General features: G+C 41.3%; 2 protein-coding genes across 4 annotated transcripts in view; both read left to right on the top strand.

Moving 5' to 3' along the window:
* The first annotated feature begins 16 nt into the window (after positions 1-16).
* On the top strand, positions 17-12,813 carry LOC110980507 (monocarboxylate transporter 12-like). The gene is made up of 5 exons (XM_087137612.1): positions 17-292; positions 1,624-1,855; positions 7,774-7,914; positions 8,143-8,973; positions 9,264-12,813. The coding sequence occupies exons 2-5, from the start codon at positions 1,678-1,680 to the stop codon at positions 9,413-9,415; spliced, it is 1,302 nt and encodes a 433-aa protein (XP_086993738.1). The 5' UTR covers positions 17-292; positions 1,624-1,677; the 3' UTR covers positions 9,416-12,813.
* Positions 12,814-13,340: 527 nt separating this feature from the next.
* The window catches only part of LOC147800725 (monocarboxylate transporter 12-like), a 29,648-nt gene continuing 21,199 nt past the window's right edge, over positions 13,341-21,789 (top strand). For 2 of the 3 annotated variants that reach the window (XM_087133342.1, XM_087133334.1), the window contains exons 1-2: positions 16,249-16,463; positions 19,303-19,530. In XM_087133342.1, the coding sequence (XP_086989468.1) occupies positions 19,353-19,530 (178 nt within the window). In that variant the 5' untranslated portion in view covers positions 16,249-16,463; positions 19,303-19,352. Of the gene's footprint in view, positions 15,651-16,248; positions 16,464-19,302; positions 19,531-21,789 lie in introns of those variants that run through there. The other variant, XM_087133339.1, reaches the window with a different exon arrangement.

Raw genomic sequence — 21,789 nt, forward strand, 5'->3', positions numbered from 1 at the left:
GTTTTGCTCACAACAAAAATGGGGGTGGGGATCAATAGGCCACCCCCCAAACGTTGGAGGATATATACACCCTCCCCCGGATCTACGGCCATGGTCGGTTCTTGATTTCAACGAACTTTGGACTGCAAATGCTTGCGTTGTTTTATATCGCACTGCGATGGAATCAGCTGTGCTTCTATGGGGAAGGCCGTTTTTGGAAGGCTTTTTTCCCCTGCAAAACACTACTCTGGGATTTGTAGCATTATAACGACCCAGGAAAATCTCCCACTCCGAGTCAACTTTTCGTGATAAGGTAGGGCCTACGTGTACCGATAGTTTCAAAGACAGTTTTTCAGACATTTCAATTAGTAGACCCACACCACCACCACTAGGATAGAAACGCCATAACATAATTGTCGCAAATATACATTTTGGTTGCCAAACATGTACCTGACACTACCCATGGGTGATATTTCTGCAAACCATGGACGCTCAGGCGGATAGAAAACAATAATCACGGGTATAATGAGGAGCTCTGTTTGCAAAAGGATCGCACAAGGTTTCGTGTTTTGTTGGTTTTGTTGTCTGGTTTTGTTGTCTGGTCGATACCTTTTCCAAGACTTAGCACAACTACTGCATAGGTCCCCTATCTACTCTTTGAAACCTCATCAGTAAAGTATTAAAACCAAATACAGCATGTTTGAGGAATGGCTTTCTATTGTTTTGATTCATAGGAACTCACGGGGTTGACTCCCATCTCTCCCCGTGGTTTTGGTAATTTTTTTCCATACTTTCTGACAAATTAAGCTACGGCTCTAATACAGCCTTACACCCCAGATCCATGGTGGGGGCGTCATGGGCTATTTTTGGGGTAAGTCTGGTCCAAGCCCCGTCCCCAACAAAGTTTATGAGTGCTACTGCTTGTGATTCCAAACACAGCAAAACACTTGACAAGGTCGTGTAAAAGTCTCCATGAAATTTTCCTCATTAAAAGTCACATTCTACTTTAAACTGAAGACTTACTCAAACAAGTGCACGCAGTAACATAATTTTTAGAAGTTATTGAAAAAAGTAATGTGTATCAAAGAGTCTCGAATTTCAAGCGCGACACTGCTTCAGAAGTGCTTTTGTTTTCAGAGAAATATCGGAGAAATTAAAACAATGGAGGATTTCGAGTCCCAGCATAGATTCGTACGTTGGCCATGGAATTTTGCATTAGTCGTGTACTGGTCGTCCTTTGAAATAAATTTCGTTGCTGTTTAAACTATAAGAAAAAATACTATGAATCAATTGTATTTTTAAAAAGTAAGGTTAGCTTTAGTTTATAGACACAACGATATTGAGTACCCTGTATTTCAGTGACTTGACTGGTCTCTGTTTACTTTACATAATTTGGGTGTTTTTTGTTAAAGTGGAGCTGTTGTATACACGTTTCATCCCTGGTCGAAAGAATATTCCACATTTTCCATTTACTTTGTAATCTAAGAAGCATCAATGTTTGGATTTTACCATATACTCAGGAAACCATTTCAACGTGCTTTGATATTGAGTATTATGTACAGCTGCGTTCAAAAAACCTTTGCCCGATTTTACTTTGTAGCCCTTTTATTGTAACATCAACCAAAATTCACCTTTTCTTTGCAGATTTTCCAGCTTTATTTTTTTTAAGGTAACAACGTGAGAAAGCGCCCTCTATCCATGGGCAACCGATGGGGAATCGTTGTTCTCTCTGCGTCATTCGTCGTACATCTGCTTGTCACAGCAATGATGCGGTGTACCGGGGTGTTGTTTTCTAGCTTTCAAAATGAATTTCAGAGTACCTCTGCTCAGACTGGTGCCATTTCAAGCATTATATCGTCCTTTTCCTTTTACGGATGTAAGTAGAAATTCAATTTTTGGTGTCTTTCAGTGTTTATCCGATTTCCATTTTAAACCATCTAAAAACACTGGGCAACTTCTAGCAAAGCGACTTTAATGGTTAACAATTGTTCGAATAACATCGAACAAGAGATGGATGGCTTGGACCATCTAGTCGACCATTTGGTGTCAAGCCTTGGGGTATTGCCGCAAAGCAGATTTCAACGTGAAGGGCAAGGGAACCATTCACATAAAATAATTTGTGTAAGATACCATTGACCATGAAAGACGCAAGATTTGCAACCAGCAACGAAATTTCACAACGATGAGATTTTGCAGATAGTTTTCTATGGATGTCTATGTAGCTGTATTGCACATGCGTGTCGTAGGTTGCTAAATTTGTCAGATTCGTGCTATAGAAATGGTTGGAAGAACTGCCACCTGACAGTATGGGCCAGCGCGCACGGAGAGTTGGTATCACGCTTTTGTGTACGCATAATGAACAGCCATGTTTAAACCAAAATCTGCCGCTGGCGCTACCCTCTTGGCATTTGTCAGAATCGTGAATACAGAGAGTTGCGACATAAATGTCACCCTTGTTACATCAGAATTGTTTACCTGTGTGTCTTTTTTATATTAATCCGTGTGCACACACCCCTCTGAACATTAAACCTTTCAAAAGTTTTGTCCAATCAATCTTTTCCGGCGTGCACTTCCTGCAGCCACACACATTTTAGGTGTGTCCGTTCACCAGGCAAGATATGGGACGGAGGGGTACCCCCCCACATGTCCTATCCCTTATATACACTCTAGACTATTATTACCTAACCCCCCCCCGAAGTCTGTAAAGAATTCCTGGGATTCCGATCAAACAATGACCAACACAAAGGCGGGGGGGGGTTCTCTCCGTCCCACATCTTTCTTTAAATGTAGTCTTACGTAAGTTGTTTTATCCTCAGCCATGGTTATCGTTCGGAAAACGCCAGATATATTGTCCAGTGCACTGCCGTATTTCCATAAGAAAACGTGCCTTGTTGATGTAACTTATCCCAAGAAAATGATGGAGCGGTAACAATCCTTGTTGGAAACAAACCGACAGGTGTATGGGCCAATGCTCATGAACAATAGCTGCACGCTTTACTCTAAACATCTGAAAAGCCATGCATGTTTGAAAAATCTGAAGCTCGCGCTATACTTCTCTCTGGAGATAGGGCCTGTTTGTTTCACACGGATCTGGATCGTGATCAGAAATCCAAGAGCTCGTTCACTCGGTCAATTGGGCGGATTTTGGTGTCAGTCATCCAACGACAAATTACTGATCGCTATTGTGTTGCGCTGATCTCGAGCTGCTGCACACATTAACTTTGTCTATGAATTTCTTAGCTTTTTATCGCTTTGAGGCACATGTTTAGAAGCCATCGGTAGCCATCTATTATTTATAGATCTACGTTTCGGCTTGCTACTGCTGTATCGCCTATATCATAGTTATACGTATACATATGTAACAATACGTGTAGTGGGTCAGTCTTGCATCCAGTGCACATTCAGCCAACACATTCTGTCTGACTGCGTGGATACGCCCGGACCTCTTTTGTGTTTTCAACTATGCTAGCAATTCACGACAGTGGTGCTATTCTTCGTGCACTGGTTTATATGAATGCATCGGGACCTCGCCATCGAATCCGTTGTATATCTAATGCAATGGGATTGTTCAGGTCAGTGGTAAAAATCAACTCGACGTGGGTGTTGTGCTGGAACTCACAAATTGCGGAAAATTTCCTCAATTATTACTGAACGCCGGCCAAACTGCTACGTCTGCCATCGGGGTATCTTGCGCTTTAATTTGTCTCTGATCCCCATTAATCATAATCAACAGGAGAGCCTGATTCGGGTACCGTAGCAACATGAGGGTTGAATTCTAGTTGCCCCAAGGACAAAGTTTGCTTCATGGAATGTTTGTTCCATTAACAACAAGGTCGCTTCAGTTTGTGATTTTATATCCGGTAATGACATTGACATTTTGGCCCTTCAGGAAACCTGGCTTACTGGTACTGATCATGACAATTGTACTTTGGCTGATATTAAACAGTTGCTACCCAACGACGACGTTGTGCATAATTCTGAACGATCTCGACGTGGAGGGGGTGTCTGCTTTATTCTCAAACTTGGCTTTGATAAATTGGTGAATAAAACTAATTCTTTCAAATCATTTGAATATATGGATGTAACCATATCTAGGAAGTCGTCGAGCTGTAGGATGTTCAACATTTATCGTCCGCCTGGGTCAGCCAGAAATAGAGCTTCTCCTGCAGTGTTTTTCGATGAATTTTCAACATAGCTGGAATCAATTACCCTATTCCCGGCCAGATCTTGCTTTTTGGATGTTCCTGGTGATCGAAATGCTTCCAACCTCTTACAAATTGCTGAAAGCGTTGGTCTTCAACAGCTCGTCACTGGTACAACTCATCGCTCAGGTCATACGCTCGATCTTGTTTTCTGCCGCAGATATTCTCCGTTGTTAGCTGATGTGAGTACCATCCGGGGGCTTCCATCTGACCACTCTGCCCTTGTGTGTCTTCTCAATTTACAACGCCCAGCTGCTGTAAAAAGACGAGTGAGCTACCGGAAACTGCGGGAAATCGACTTGGATGCCTTCCAGGCAGACATCGAATCATCTTTGCGACGTGACGAGCATATCTCAGATCTTACCGAGTTAACTGACCGGTTTGACTCCACTCTGCGGTGTCCACTTGATAAGCATGCGCCAGTTGTCAGTAACACTATCACTGTTCACCCAAACTGTCCATGGTTCTCTGATGAGCTTCGTCGCATGAAGCAATTGAAACGGCGTGCTGAACGACAGTATAGGACCACGGGTCTGGGGGTGCATCGTCAAATCTATTTGGATCATTGCAAAATGTATAAATGCCGCCTTTAGTCATCTAAGAGAAACTACCACAGCTCCCAAATTGTTCTTCTCACCGTTGATGAGCATCAACAGGTAGTTCTTATTCTCCTTGATTGTATCTCCGCATTCGACACAATTGACCATGCCATCTTACTTGATCGCTTGGAGCATCGCTACGGTTTGACCGGGTCTGTCCTTGACCGGTTTCGATCGCACCTTGCAGATCGTTCCCAAACTGTGGTTATTGGCGACTCTGAATCTGCTCCACAGCTTATACAATGGGGTGTTCCACAGGGATCTGTATGTGGTGCTCGTCTGTTCACCTTCTACACTGCCCCTATTAGTGACTTCATGGCCAGACATAACGTCAACCATGTCATGTATGCTGATGACACGCAAGTGTATCTGATCTTTAAGCCGACTGAAGCTGCCAGAGCCATTCACCGCCTTGAGGAGTGTGTAAGTGAGATCAGGGCTTGGGCTGTCACCAACAAGTTCAGTGATGAGAAAACTGAAATCCTTCATTTCAGCTCTCGATTTGTCGACCATGCGAACTTGCCGCCAGTTATGATTGGCGATCTACTCGTGGATTTCTGTGACAAGGCACGTAATCTGGGTGTGGTCTTTGATGGTGATCTGCGTTTAAGGACCGTTTTAACGTATGTCGAGTGGGATGGGCATTTATCTACATAATTGGCTCGATTCGAAGCTATCTTAATAAATCCCCGACTGAGAAATTAGTGCACGCATTTATCACCTCGAGAATCGATGTCTGCAATGGCCTGCTCGTGGGCCTTCCAATCAGCGACATACACAGGCTGCAAAATGCAGCAGCCAGATTGGTTTACCGTTGCAAACGGAGTGAGCACATAACCCCAATCTTGCAATTACTTCATTGGCTTCCGGTATCTCAGCTTATTATCTACAAAACCCTCATCCTTACATTCAAAGGAGTGCATGGACTGGCGCCATCCTACTTACAAGAGTTGGTACATCGTTATCAACCCACTCGTCAATTGAGGTCTGCATTGCGTATGCTGCTGCAGGAGTTTCCCCCTCCAAGAACCTCCTCGTACGGTGGCAGAGCATTTGGCGCTGTTGCTCCCTCTCTCTGGAACAGTCTGCCTTTGTATGTCAGGGAATCAGTGACACTTGATGTTTTTAAAAGTCGGTTGAAAACACATCTTTTTAATCAGTATTTTAACTCATGATATTCTCCAAATCTGATTATGGATGTTTTTGTCTTGAGGTCCAAATGGGTTAAGTTTCATATTTGTTCGGTTCGGGAATGCACTTCGTCGGTTCACAAACGACTAGGAAGTGCACGCATTTCGGTCGCTCTGCTAACAGCAAAATGAACACTTGCCACCAACATGGCTCTTTTCAACCAATATGGCGTCTTTTGGGGGCGAATGCCAGAGCTGTATATAGAGAGAGTAGCGACAACTTCACACTTTGGAATCAAAATGGGTGTTCATTATGTGTGCAGTAGAGCGTTCGTCTATTGGGCCTCGAGTTCAACCAAGAGAGGGCGATATTTCCTTACAACAGAGGCTCCTTTGGTATTAACTACGCATCGCTGGTTCACGAACAACTAAGAAACGCAAGCACCACTACCGACAACATGCATACATTTACTCCAGACCAACGCGGCTCTTTTATGAGTGGGTACTTCTGCTCGAGGCGTATTGTGTGATAATAAGTCCATTTGCACTGACGCATAATCATTTCAGCCGCAACTCTTTCTATAATGCGCTCTGCACGGATTTATGTTAAAGTCTGGACCTCTACCTTATGCAGCCAGTAGAGGTCATTCAAGCTACAGAACGGACATCTTAACGCGCTGGATGCAAAGGTGATTCTAAAGCTAGTTCGCCACTGTTAGTCAACTTCGTTCATGGTATCAATTGTTACAATGGCAAGCGAGCAAGCCACCACCTTTGTGGGTGCACCCCTGTGAATTTAATCACACTGACAGACTTTTAATTTCAAATTCTTTTTAAAATACAACTATCACAGGTGTTAAGACCACACAGCAAAATGATGTTCAGCATGTCGTCTTTCAGTTTCCTAAAGCCGACCAACCCTCAGGCTAAACGAGGAATATTTGGGAACTTGGAAAAGAATCATTTTGTAAAAGAATCCCTCTGAAAAACATCTAAATAGTGCCACTTTCGGACCCGCCTTCATCCAAATTGCTCAGAAATGGAAGCCCTAATTCCATGCCAAAGGTTAAGTGCAATATCTCTTCAATTCCCCAAGTCCATGGCTCTCACAACTCTCTTATATACAATGTCTTGAGTGTATAACCTTTGGACAGACTTTTTTTTTCGTGGATGCATGGTATAAAGCTGCTGAATTAAGTCGATAAGAGGGTATTTGCGAGTCCAGACTTTTATATGGCGCTCTGGCATTTGCTGTAACGAACAACGCCCTCTTACGGCTATTACAAAAATAAAACAGCGCGTTGAAGCGACATTTATGTCGGCATAAATTTGGCGCCGTGTGGAAGGTTGGTTGGGATTTGTTCTTGATCTGCAAGGCCAGCCGGCTGACACTTCGCACAAGCAAATAGATCTTTTTCACGCATAGATTCATAATTATGCACGCATAAAATAGCATGGCAGGATTGGTATCTGGGTACCAACTTCATGTACAATTTCTCTATGATCCTCCGAGTTTTAACCCTTTGATGAAGTGGAAAATAAGAAATTCAGAAAAAATGCACTTGCTTCCCACAAAGGAAATAGGCAGGGTTCCTAACCGCATGCCCAAATCAAATAGAAGAGATTTGTGATAGGTCCATTATTGGTAGAGGGATTACGTCCCCCATCACACAAACTTAACAATTATTTAATGTAAAAAATAAGAGCAGAAATAGTTAGAACTGAGCCCATGGATTTAAGGTTAAATAGCACTTTAACAGACATCTCTATAAAGTTACAAGTGAATACAGTAAAAATCCAAGCCAAGCTAAGCCCCCTCCCCCAAAAAACACTCATGGAAAATCTAAGTGTCTTAAATTACAGGCACTCTAGGCGGAATACTTGGGAATCGCTTTGGCTGTCGGATTGCAACCATGATTGGTGGTGTGCTCAGCATCGTGGGAATGGTAGGTGGCGCTCTCGCTAAAAATATCTATCACATGTACGCCACGTCCACAGTTATAGGTGAGTTCATTTTCCTTGACAAAACTGAAAATTCACTCAGCACGTACAAGATGGTGCAGGTTTATTCCATCGGTCAATTAGAAGCTCCATGTGCACCCAATTTGAGTAAATTCTTTTGTGAAAGTTTCATCCTAACATTTGACTTCTTATTTAATTTCTTTGAAAATGAGCTTGCAAAAGATCATGTATTAGTGCGTTCCTTAGTCAGTGTGGTGTGTTGTTTTCTAGGAATCGGCAATGGCGTTGCATATGCACCAGCAATTGTTGTAGTCGCTAACTACTACGACAAACGCTATCCGCTGGCGTGCGGATTTATGTCTGCTGGACATGGCCTTGGATTGACAGTATTTGGCCCATTCATTCAACTTCTGGTCGACACCTATGGCTGGCGGGGAGCTTTGTTGGTAACCAGCGCACTAATTGGAAATATCTGCGCTGCGGGAGCTACCTTCCGTCCAAAGCCGCCAACCTGTAAGAAAGAGACGGTTCCTGTGGATGAACGCAGCGAGGAAGAACCTAGAACGCGCCAGGATGTAAACAGAAAGTCTGCACCAAGAAGAAATCCCATAATGCGTATATTTTACGGAGTATCCAAAGTCCTGCGGCTCTACTTGCTCTGTCAAAGTTATCGATTTACAATGTTTTGCTTTGCCCAGGCCGCCTACATCTTCTGTTACGGGTCCTACCTTTTGTACATCGTTCCCCGTGCCAACTCATCTGGCATTGAAGACCAAAGGGCTGCTTTTCTCCTCACTGCCTTCGGGATTGGCAGTTTGGTTGCACGTCCTCTTTGCGGACTTCTAAATCAAAAGGTGTCATCCATGGTCATCTACCAAGCATCGATGCTCACCAGTGGCTGTTTTGTTCTGCTAGCGCTGCTAGACGCCTACCCTTACCTCGTCGTCTCTGCCGTCATGGTTGGACTTGCATTTGGGTTTGAGATAACAGTGAACCGTGTGATGATGCGTGAGTTTGTTGGCGTGGAGAATTTCGGCTCGGCTATAGGACTCTACTCTGCCTTCGGAGGTGTTGCTGATCTTACTGGCCCTATAGCAGCAGGTACACGTAAAACACCAAAACAAACATATTGGAGAGGACATTTTGTTGAACGCTCCACACTTTTCATTGTCTCTTTAAAGAGAAACGTAATTCCGCTAAAATGCATTGATCGGAAGGGGCCTATTCTGCTTAAAATAACTTTTAAAGAATAAAAATTCGTTACAAATAAATGCCTTTGTATCTAAATGCAACGAAATTGGCAATGCTTCTAAACAAACAAGACAAACAAATATATTAAAATCTCGCATAAAAGCTTCAGTTTAGGAGTATTAATTTTGTTTCACTTTCAGGTGCCCTATATGACGCCATTGGAGGTTTTTTGCCTCTTTTCGGTATTCTGGCAGGGTTTTCGTTCATCGCATCCCTAGCCATGCTATCAACACCACTGTTGAAGAAAATGGAACCAGGTGTATACAGCCAGGTAGCAGTGGACGCCGTTTGACAGTCCAGATGACAGTGGGTTTTCGCTGTCAAAGGTTTGCACATTAATGCAGCTGTATGGGCTTAATCCTCTTCATTGCTCAGTCGTTTTTCACCTCAGAAGACCATAGATTCAACTAATTGCAATTACACATTGTAAAATTAGTACAAGTTTTGGACTGTTCAAGTTATGTCCGTCTACTGACTTGGCCAAAACTGCATTTTTTAGGTGCAGTGATATCTTCACTTATAACTAATGCTCCTGTACGAAAGCCCGTTAGTGTCATTAAGTACGTATTTCCAAAAGTGAAGTTTATTTTTATGAAGTCCTTTTTTGTAAGATTCTAACTCCGTTTTTACGAGATTTATCTTTCCAAAAGTGTTGTTTGTTCGAGATATACATATATTCTCCAGTTCGTGATTATGAGATTTACCCGTAGAAAAATTGTTTCTAATTTTAGAAACAAAATATTTTTTATGTTTATTTTTAGGAGTTATGTGTTTTGGAAGTTCGTTTTCATGAAATACAAAACAAACTGGAAAAAATTATATCTCTTTAAAATTATCTTGGAAAAATGCTCAACATAAAAACAAACTTACCAAAAATATACTTTACTTTTGAAAATATACTGAATAACACTAACTTTTATGAACATATAAGTAAGAAATAGCTCTGAAGAGCAAAATTCATTTTTGGGACATCTCATTCACCCTATCAAACAACGCATAATGCAACATCGGTTAACGCTTCTGCAACGTGGGATCTGGATAAAATGACAGCACACATAATTATGTGGAACTATATTCATGAAACATACTTATTTGTGTAAACATCTGATATAGTTTAAATTTTAGTAAAACCTCATTGCAACCATGTACCTGTAGATACAGATAAATGAAGAGTTCATGATGTTTATACTCATCTTAATATTTGCGAAACTATATTTGACATCTCATTTTACTCCTATATAATAAGAAATGATTTGACATCTCTTTATCGCTACTCCTATTGACAAGTAAACGTTTTAATTGAATGCTTTAAGGTTTTGTGAGCAAATCGTAAGCCCAAAATTTCATCATTGAAAATACCGGTGAGACGCTTTGCTCATTGGCTTACTGTCATGAACTGAAACAACAATGAGTCATCTAAACAAACAAAATATGGGACGGAAAGGTATCCAAAATTTGGACAAGACGCAGAAACAGCTGAAACATAGAGGTTTATGCATTGGATGACTCGCACTTTTGCTCATAAATATGCAAATTTGCAATTGCACACAAAATGAAAAAGGTAAACCGAAAATTGGGTGGTGTGGGACACAAAAGAACATCAGGAACTGCACCATTACAAGGTTTTTCCCTTGCACGCCCGTTAAAATTTTGTTTCATTGCTACCTTACGATGTCCCCAGCCTTAATGTTCTGACCTATTTATGTGGAATTTCCAGATGACTTTATCACCAGGGCTGGGGAGATTGAAGTTTCAATTTATCGGAAATATATTCATCAGATTCATTTGCACTGTAACATGCATATCTTTTATGTAAACTAAGAAGAAATATTTACGTGGCACATGCTTAGTTCATTGTTGACACTTTGCAATGGTTAACCATACTTAACCACATTTCAGTAGAGGGAATGAAATTTATCTGTTCCCCTTACCCGATCGACCCGGAGAGACCACAAAAATTTTATTGTAGTTAAAAAAGATAAGCCAGTAAACTATACCTGTTGTCTTCTTTTCATTTACGAAGCGCCCCTAGAAAAATCTTTCTACGTCAAAAATTATGTTTTTTTAATTGTTTCGCTGCTTATATTAGTTATTTTAGACTCAAGAAACGTCGGTTGGTTTTACCATTTTCTTGCTCACGATTCAATTCGCTATCACAGTGATGTTAAATGCTCATTGAAGCCTTACTGGTCTCAACCTAGCCACAAATGCACACTTAAGTTGCCAAAGATGGCATGATGGAAATGCGGAAATTAGTCCATGTATACAAGCCAAAGTAGCGTTGCAAGTCGACAAACATTCGTTGGGAAAGAGGATTTTTGCAATATCAAGGAACATGAATTCGGCGTGCATTTTTGCCATGTTCATGACATTTACTTTTAGGTTATACCGCTCATACTTGAAGCGAGCGTGTTTCCACAAACTTCCCGGCCGTAACGCGAAGTTCATCGCTTGCTCCACAAATGCATCACATACGTTTACCCCGCAATACACGCCTATTTTTGGCAGGTTCTGTGGTGACTGTAACATTGTGCGCACAGTGGTGTGCACGACCCGATTTCTTCATTGTTTTATAAATGTTTTACCTTAATATTGTCTTCATTAATTGAGGCAACTTTTTTCCAGGCCTGTTTGTGGCTTTCTTTCAACAGCTTTTTAATGGAGTACCTGGTGTGCGCATTTTCTTCCTGCAGTGTTGCCAAACGTTTTGTTTAAAACAACGTTAAATTCATTCAAATTCTGGTACAATTACCTTCACAATACATGCTGTCGAACCTTTGGGAACAATTTCATGTCATGAAATAAAGTCGAAACCTCAAAAATCGGTGGCCTAAATGGGGAACAAATTCAGCGGAGTGTCCCCTAACGTGTCGCACTTCAGAAAATCCAACATTTAAGAATTTCGTTTAAAGTAATAAACTCAGATAAATCATGCTTCTACCCAACTGCAAGTTTGTAAGAAATGTTTTTTTCCCTGAGTTTTGAATGCATTTATTTTTAAAAGAGCTCATTGTGCACTTCGCAAAAGCAGGCCAAATAAAACTTTGTTTAAACTTTGTAGCGGGAACATAATATAAAATTTAGAAGTGGTAATTTGAGAGCTTGATAACATTTCAACTACTGTGAAATTTGAGGACTTCTGTAGACGTCGCTCTGGCAAGGCACGAGATGCCAAAAATCGAAGTGCGCCGCGGTAAGGTACACGTGACCACAACTAAAATCTGGAAAGAAAATCCGACCTACCGACCTCATTTTTTAAAAGGTGAGCACTCAGAAGCAGAAAGACTTTTTTAAACAAAAGGTAGGGCTTTTGATGAAAGTAACGAGACAGGTAAAACGTCAACTCCAACTCAAAAAAAAAATCTCCTGAAGCCTCCCAGACGGGTTTTTGAAGTTTGTTATCTTAAGAGGAACTAGTGTATAACTACAAATATATACACAATAGTCTTTACATAGCAGTATCTGTTACGAAATGTATCACGTACTACAGTTGTGGTGAAAAGTTTACATAAAGAACTAAAGAAGGCCCTGTTCTGTTAAGTTCTGAAAATTCAACTTCTTGTAGGCTATTGTCTTTTTCCATAGATGTTAATCAAAAATTTCACTTTATGTACAAATTTCAGAGCATCAATTCTAGTCAAAGTGTCCAATTTCAATGAGGCAAGGCTAATAAAAGCCACTGAAATCTCAGATTGCTGGTGTCTCGCATTAAATCAGAAGTCTAGTATCTACTGTGACTGTAGTATAGGCTGCCACTACAAGCAACAATGAGAGTCACTACAAAATTATACCAACTTGCCAAGGATAGCTGCGTTGTTTTTGTCAATGATCCTAAAAGTTTATAAACTCACAAGGAAGTGATATGACTACAGATGCATACGTAAGTCAATGGACCAAAACAGCTCAGTCATCGTTTTCGTTTAGTGAGTATATCGAGATTATAATTCATGATATTATTCTCGGTATATTCACCAGCATATAAAAAAACAAGGGATAACGCACACTTAGCACCAGTTTCAGTTTATAGTTTTTGCTGACTAACCTGACCTTTTCAGAGAAAAAACCTTATGTGAAAGTAAAGAGAAAGGAAAACCTAGAATAAAATGAAAGTCAAGACACTGGAACAAATGTAAGTATTTCTGGATCATCTTTTAATCTTCAGCAGATGCATTATTCCCCTACAAAGAGTACAGACATAAAGAGTACATAAATTTCATAACAACATGATCAACTTATTTATAAGCTGCAAAGTTGGTAGTATTGTGCAGAAAAGGTTAGCATTATCCACCCTAAACGCCCTGTCACTCCTTGACGATTTAGCCAGTGTTGTTGAATAGCTAGTGTACGTCGAATAAATTAAGGGTAATTTTTGTATAAGTTTAAGGGCACGCTGAAGCACGGTGGTATTATTTTGATCGTAGTACGGCGAGGTCGTCGAAATATTTTATTCATGTTCATACGTCCAGCATACGCGGGCCATACGTTATAGGTAAGCTATGGGATCGTTGACACAAATCCTACAGGTGACTTGTAAGTTACTCATTTAATGCGTCGAAATTATGTCTAGCGTACCCAAAATGTATTACTAACCTATGGGTAACGTGCTTTGAACCTATGTGTAGCTTATATCAAACTTATCTCCAACGCATTTTGACGTATGTGCACGTATTTGACGCGCTCCAGACGACCACAGAACTTACTGAACGTGTTTCTAACTTACAGCTATTGTATGTAAGTTATCTATAAGTTGTCGAAACGTTCTATTTATTTACTAATACGTTACTATACGTCCAACATGTTGTGGGTACGCTATGTATACGCCCAAACTTGAAAAAAATCGATAGTTCAGCGAATTCACCAAATTTTTCATACGTCGGCATACGCTGGCTAAATCGTGAAGGTGTGAAAGGGCTTACAAGCAGCTACACCCCTTATCTGTTGAAAAGAACAATGTTGGTTGGTTGTATTCATGAAGTTGTTGGTAACCAAGAATTTCACTTATACTCGTTTGTGAACCAGCGAAGTGAAGTAAGTTCCCATCAAAGGGGATTCCGTTACAGGTGTGACCCTGACTGGGATTTGGGCCGAGTAGATAGCGGCCAGAGACGGATCCAGGGGGCGTAAGGGCGCACACCCTTTAATGAACAAATAAAAAGAGAAGAGAAGCAGGGAAGGGGAAGGAAAAAGAGGATAGGACCCCAGCCCCATAAATGTGAGCATGTTGTAAAAGACAACAGTTCTGCTCCCCGTTACCCAACCTCCCTAATTGTTATGGACGCGATCCTGAAATTTTTAGTTCACGCCCCCTGTTGGAAAATCCTGGACCCACCCCCTGGAGGCAGCCATCGGGCGACATGATTTCTCAGCTGTGCTGGTTTATTCTTTCTTTATTTATTTTTATTTATTTATTCTGATATCCAACAGCGGAGATCCGCCACTTACAGGTATCATGGAAAACAGAACAAAAAACAACTAATAATAAAAACTGACTTATAGGGGAAAAAGGGACAAATCCAAATTACTTGTAAATAAATAAATAAAGAAATAATTATATAAACATAAACTTGAGTAAATACATACATTTAAGTGAAGTTAATTCAGTGTAAAACTGGCTAAACCTGTGGCAGTTTACATGTACATAGTTGAGTTATGAGTGCGAAGAACTCTGTGGGAGCACAGACAAAACAGTATGAATGAGCTTTCCTTATGTTAAATAACTTGAGGTAAATATAGTACAACCAGAAACGGGATATTTAAGTTAAATTCCGTTTTAAGCCAAATCGATGTAAACGAATCCAACATAAATTATGTCTAATTGTACAAATTTTGACAGAATGAACACTTTTTCGGAAACTTTCTTCGATACTCAAACTAGCAATTAACAAAATGGAAGTAGTAATCAATTGATCAAATTATTGGAATAATCTAACGTTAATTACGCTCATGGTTACTCCCTCATAAAGACAAATTATAATACTGCTATTATAGACCAAATGGTCATCAATGCAATGATCAGCAAATAACGGTAAATAATGGCAGTGTAATACGATAGCTGAGAGTCTAAGTCAATGGAAGTCTTAGAAATAAAGTGAATTTTATTACAAAAAATATTACCCGTGGGAGCGAAGACAAAAAAATACGAATGAGTCTTCGTCACAAAGGAGTATGAAAGAAAAGCTTTCAGAGCAAGACTAACACGAGGGCGCTTCTCTTATTTGAATAGCTTGTACAGGTTGATAAAAGAAATGGTTATATGATAGGGGGTATAGTAATTAAACAAAGTGAATGGGAATAATAATACTAGCACGTTATGACCGTCACACTAGGAAAACTGCGCCCTCTCTTGGTCCTTCTCGCACTCACTGCAGAAAATAGCTAAAATAGGCTCTGTCCGAAACGGGCTTCCAGAGCTACTGCTAGGTGCTACTCCGCGTGTTTCAATGGAGTGAAGACCTAGGCCTAGCTTTAGACAACAGATTCGGATGCAGCCAGCTTCCCGCTACGACGCATTACACGTACATGTACAGGTATAATACTTTGTTTGGGGGTCATTTTATACACAGTAATCCATTAAAAAATGTGACAAAAAGGGGATCCTCCAATCAAGAAACAGCCGATGAAGAGCAACAAATTTCAACCAATGGACAAAAGGCTTAGAGGGGCATCCATCCAATCTGCGATTTTGTTTCTGGATAAGGTCATTATTTACACTGAGCTGTAGCGCTCTACGTCAAGTGGTGCTCGGAGCTGTTGTTGATCCCTGAGCCTATACATTGAATAATTATAAATATAGCGTTCTATTGTCAAACGGTGCTTAGAATTATGGACGCTTTGGGCCTTTGTGGGTGCCGAAAGATTGCATATAAATGGAGGTTCCGAGTCAAATGGTACTTGGAGCTATGATCTTGGGCTTTTGTGGGTGCCCAAACAATGCTCATATGGAAACTAGCGTGTCAAACGCAGGATGAGTGGGCTGCACATATTTCGGTACCCGACACACTTAATCGAGAAAAACTTTCTAGTTGGCTGAGGTGTGCACATACAATTTTTTTTGTGCTTGTGTGTTAGTTTATTCGTTTAGTTGGTCTGCTTACAACCTCTGCGCGTAGAAATAGCATTGTCTATAGGTCAAGCAAGATATAGCAGTTCATGACCTCGTTGGACTTGGGACTGCAATTGTTTGCACTGTTATCGTAGCACTGTGTCACCGGCAACTCCTAAAACAAGACCTTCTTTCGAAGGTTGGTATATTGCTTGTACAAGGACTGCTCTAGGATTCGTCACATTTCAACGACCGAAGAAAACATACCACTCCGGGTCAACTTTTGGTGCATTTTCAGGTACATTCTCCAACCTTTTCTCAAAGACATCTTAACAAATGACAGAAATTTCAATTGGAAATCTCGAAAAAATGCACCTTTCTGCTCCGTAAATCTTCATATTATGTCCTAAATGTGTTGCCATTTTATAAAGGTCTCCAGATAAATGATCGCGCCAGTTGCTTAAACTGCTATCACTAATTTAGGAACAAAACAGGGATTTGTGAGTTATATCTAATTTGAGCGCGTTCCATTGTCGACATGTGTTTAAGATCTACTCTTTCTACGTCACAGTCTTGTTTTGCTACGCGTGGGTGGCTGCCAACACTTTGACAGGCCATTACAAAAGTAAAGGAATACTTCGCTTAGCGTAAAATCAAACATCTCACGCTGCTATCAAAAAAAGAGAAAAGAATAAGCTATCACGTAGGCCTATGTGTGGATAATCTACATTAACACAAACCAAGGGTGGTATTTCTGCAAATCACGACCGCTCATGCCGACAGAAGACAATAAGAGCATGATGGGAGAGCTCTGTTCGCAAAGGGATCTGGCAAGTTGGAGTGTTGTCAATTCGCCTTAGACCCTTTCCGAGACTTCGCGCAACTATTGCTTAGCCCCCATGTAGTCTGAAACCTCAGCACATTAGGGCAAGAGGAGTGGTTACTATTGCTTTGATTAAGAAGAATTCATTGGAAATGACCACCTGTGGTTATGATTTGTTTTTTACTTTTACTAAAGCTGTATCTCCATTTAGGTACAGCTCTTATACAGCCACACACCCCAGTCCAGACCCCCTGAGCATTATTCAACTATTTTGGGGTGAGTTCTGGTCCAAGCGTCCCCCATTCTAAAAGCGCCAATTCTAAAAAAAAATGAAAAGAAAAATATAAATAGTCGTGCTTTAGTTGCTGTTCGAAATTAATTCCGTGGCAATTGTAAACTAATGAATGCTCTTTTGAACCATTTGTAATTTTTAAATAAAAAAGAGAAGTGCGATTCGAGACTGGCTATAATTTCTCGATTATATATCAACAGTATATAAGGACTGTGTCTTTCAGTGACTTGGCTGTGCCGATGTAAACTACGGGTGTTTGATTACTTTACTTAATTTCATTGGTTTACACTGAAAAAACAAGTGCACAATTCAGTTACACTCGAATGACCCTAGTCACTTAATTAAAAAAATCTCATTGCCCTTTCGCAGTGCATTATGGGATGAATAAGTTATAGAAGTTTGCGGTGGCACCATGGAAGTACATCTCCATCTGAGTATATGAGACTGTTGTTGTTAATGTACCGAGAGCGCTTGATGCAGGGGCAGATACAGGAGTTTCCAAACGGGGGAGCGTGGGGTACGTAACCAGAGGTTGGGTAACCGAAGTAGGACTGTTGTTTTATGGGAATATTTATGTGATCTTTCTTGTCCCCCTCCCTTCTTTCCTGGGGGGGGTTGCATCCCCACGCCCCCTAGATCCGCACCTGTGATTGAACAGCGCTAGTAAGACTTGACCTTGCTGGTAGTAAGACCTCCCACGAGCGACGTTAGATGAGCTTTGAAGCTTTGAAGAAAGGGATGGCAACATTAGTTTCTTGACGTTGATGTATCTAGGAAGCAGGACGACAGTCTCAACCACTGAGTCTACCGGAAACCCACCCATGCAGATAAATGCCTCCACAGCGCTTCCTTCCATCACCCCAAGATCAATTTTTCTGTCAACCGAGCTTTTGTTCGCAGGGCATACAATGTCTGTTACAAGGAACTTACTCAAGAACTCCACCCCCGGCCGAAGGGTCAGCCAGACCGAAAGCCAGCTACATGAAGTTAGGGTCCGATACTTCTATCAACCTTCCTCACTTAGGCAATACTTCCCACCACAACCAGTGCATCCTCCACAATCATGGTATTCGAGTGTACCATACAGCACTCATGAAGATACAGAACCTGCTGACCTCCCACAAGGACCGGCCCAATCCACAGGACAAGCCAGGAGTGTACAAGATCACCTACCAATGCAGTTAAGTGTACATAGGCGAGACGGGCAGGGACCTCCCAACCAGACTTAATGAACACAGATCCCATGGCAGGAAAGGAGTTGTCGAAAAGTCAGCCATCATCAAGAACTCCCACCCGAAGACTACCAGGTCGACTGGAGCCAAGCCGAACTCATCATCAGCATAGGTACCCTCGCCGCATTAGGGAGACCATCGAAATCCTCAAACACGACACAGTACAGCAAGACATCGGTTTCAAATCAGCAACATCTGGAATCCCATCCTCACTCCCAAGTCCAATGGGTCTCCTATACCCTCGGACATATCCCTAGCCTAGGCCTATGGGTCTCCTATACCCTTGGCAACCTTCCCCCATGCTGACACACCACATTGATCTGCTATCACCCGATGTTCCGCTTAATTGCCCTTGGTTGAATCCTGAGTTAGCATCCTTTCCACACCTCACCGCCTGCAGACACAATGAAGCAGCTTCCCTGTTGGAACCTCTGTAGTCCCCTGACGACAGACAGAGCATACTGTCCTAAACGTTGAGTACCCTCCGGTTCTTTTCAGAACCACACACGCTCAGAAAGAGATGTCCTTCCGTGGTGCTACCGCAAACCTCCATAACTTACGTGCTGCCTTCACCATGCAAAGCTTTAAAGCTCATATAGGATAAGTAATCGACAAAGTCTTTCTTGTTAAGTGCTAATTTTTTTTTGCTTTTCCAAAGATTTGTTTATATTTGTTAAAAATTCGATGTTTTTAGTATTATGTACGGATATGCTAAAACGAGTTTTGCCCAATTTTACTCAATTGTCCTTTTAATGTAATTTCTACAGAAGACTACACTTTTCCTCTGCAGATTTTCCGGCTATTTTTTGAAGGGACAACGTTGGAAAGCGCCCTCTTATCATGGGCAAGCGATGGGGACTCGTTGTTCTTTCTGCCTCAGCCATTGTACATTTTCTTGTCGCAGCGATGACGCAGTGTACCGGGGTGTTGTTCTCCAGTTTTCAGAATGAATTTCAGGGCACCTCTGCTCAGACTGGTGCCATTTCGAGCATTATGTCGTCCTTCTCCTTTTATGGATGTGAGTAAAAATTCAATTTGGACCTCCTTCTCGTGCTTAGTTTTCAGTGATCGTTTTAACCGATTCTTCCATGATTGGTTTAACCATCTAAACGTATGGACAAGCTCGTGTGACGATTATGGTTAACAATACGGGCAATTTAACATGCCCTGCGTCATCATGAGGATGCCAAGAATAAGTCTTTTTTGCATTGCGTTGTGTGAACATGTACGCCAGAAACATAAAACAAAATAATACGTTCCAGAAGGTCATACAATTTCTCCTTTTTTCCACCTCCCCCTGTAGGTATATTTCCTTTTGCTGGTTACACACATGCAACACAGTGTTGCTTCCTTCCTATCCACATTTTTTAAAGAGTTTCTTGCATGTTGTCAAAGTGACTTCCAACATTAATTACCTGCATGTACATCTAATCACAGGATCCACCCAGGACTTTTCTTGTAACCCTTGACAAGTTGAGTCATGATATATCCCTGAATGATACCTGACCTAGGATTTTATCAACAATCCTCGGGGAATCTTTGGTCAGGGAACCAGACTAGCCCTGTATGCAACGAGGTGATGGATCATGATCGATGAATCAACTACACGGAAGTCTTAGAACCAATACAATGTCGTAGGATGCATTCACTAGAGCTGTTTATAAAGAGAGTTGCAACATGAGTGTCTTAGTAAACCAAAATGGTGGGTTATGCATCAGTGTACATGTGCAATAATCAGCGCACAATAGATGCATGCTGTACATAGCGGCGCACCTGCTTCAGATATTTGGGCGAGAACTACGATTTGACCACAAGTAGTTTGCTAAAAATACACATACGCAACAAAGTTACACTCGAACATCCAAATTAAAACTACATGTATTTGTAAAAATTCATCTTTGTTAAATTTTGTTCTTGGAGTTGTTCTCCTGTGCCGTTTTTTGTCGATGACATCTTATACAATCATTTCATGTGAATGAAACAGTGTAATGGTTTGTAATCTCGGGATAGAATACAGGATTTCTTGAGACCAAGACTAGGTTGCATTCACTAGCGCTGTTTATAAAGAGTGGCGCCAGCCTATAATTTTAAAACAAAATGGCTGGTCATTCTGTGTACAGTAAGGCATGCTGCAATTGTATACCAACCGTCCTTGTGCACCGGCACATACACATGCCAGTTAGTTTAGTTGGCGCTGTTCTTTATTATTCCTTAATGAATGCCGTCTTACCACGGCTGTTTCTTGAAGCTACATTTTTGTCAAAAATCGGTTAGGATTTCGTTTTGATCTACAAGTCTGACCGGCCAACGCTTTGCACAGTGTAATGCACCAATTCATTAATAAATTAATCATTATTCGCGCATGCACATAAATGGGCACTGCAGAATAAGTGTCCGGGTTCACACTTCACGATCAAATTTCTCTACGATTCTCCTCGTTTTAGCGGTTTAAAGAAGCTGAAAATAAGAATTTTTAAAAACACCTGTCTTTAACTTAGCAAAAGGTCAAAGAAAGAGACCTTTTCACTAATAAATTCATAATTATGCACACATGTGCACAAATAACCTTGGCAGCAAGGACCATTGAAAATGTACAGGGAGCGATTTTGATAATTTTCTCTCAGGTTTTCTGGCTTTGTTCGTTTTCTTTTTCAAGATATCTCATTGAATCATTCTGCTATGAGTTTCTTATCTGAGCGGAATTTTTCGTGCTCTGTAAAAGACCTTACAATTGTGATTTTTCCTGTGCGCAAGGGATTATAAGCGGAAAAGCGAAATTAAGCCGCCACCAAGGCCATTTGTACCTATGCGTGCATAATTATAAATTTATTAGAGAGAAGGTTTAGTTAGCAGAGCTTCTTACCCTTTATGCAGATTAAGCAGAGAATTTATCTTAAAGGCCAATAGTTGGATGAGGGTTACCCCCCCCCCCAAAAAAAACACATGAACTTTACAGTATTGGTTAGTTTTTGAGCCCCTGGAATTAAGGCTACAATAGCACTCTGCTGCCAGCTTGCGTGCAGTGCACACAATTCGACATCCCCATCGGTATTTTTTAAGGCCGTGGTCCAATTTGCGCAGGGGTTGGCCTTGGCTCCTACTACGTTGGCCTTTCACCTAGTCTGGTCCCTTGCGTTTTCTGCAATCATACCCCGCAGTCGCATGTCGGAAGACAGTCCCGTCAGGCCTTCCGCGGTCGGCCGAGTGGTCAAGACCCCTTCACCTCCAACCTCATACATCTCTTGACCCAGCAGGCGTCTTCCTTGGTCACCTTACC

Source organism: Acanthaster planci, linkage group LG01, assembly GCF_054643075.1.
Source record: "Acanthaster planci isolate LZ-2023a linkage group LG01, COTS_SCS, whole genome shotgun sequence".
NCBI classification, from domain to species: Eukaryota; Metazoa; Echinodermata; class Asteroidea; order Valvatida; family Acanthasteridae; genus Acanthaster; species Acanthaster planci.

Bases quoted from the DNA above. Each gene is read 5' to 3' on its own strand.
- LOC110980507 (XM_087137612.1), top strand. From the start codon at position 1,678: ATGGGCAACCGATGGGGAATCGTTGTTCTCTCTGCGTCATTCGTCGTA. The intron at 7,915-8,142 runs GTGAGTTCATTT...GTTGTTTTCTAG, and splicing joins CGCCACGTCCACAGTTATAG to GAATCGGCAATGGCGTTGCA. The intron at 8,974-9,263 runs GTACACGTAAAA...TTTCACTTTCAG, and splicing joins TACTGGCCCTATAGCAGCAG to GTGCCCTATATGACGCCATT.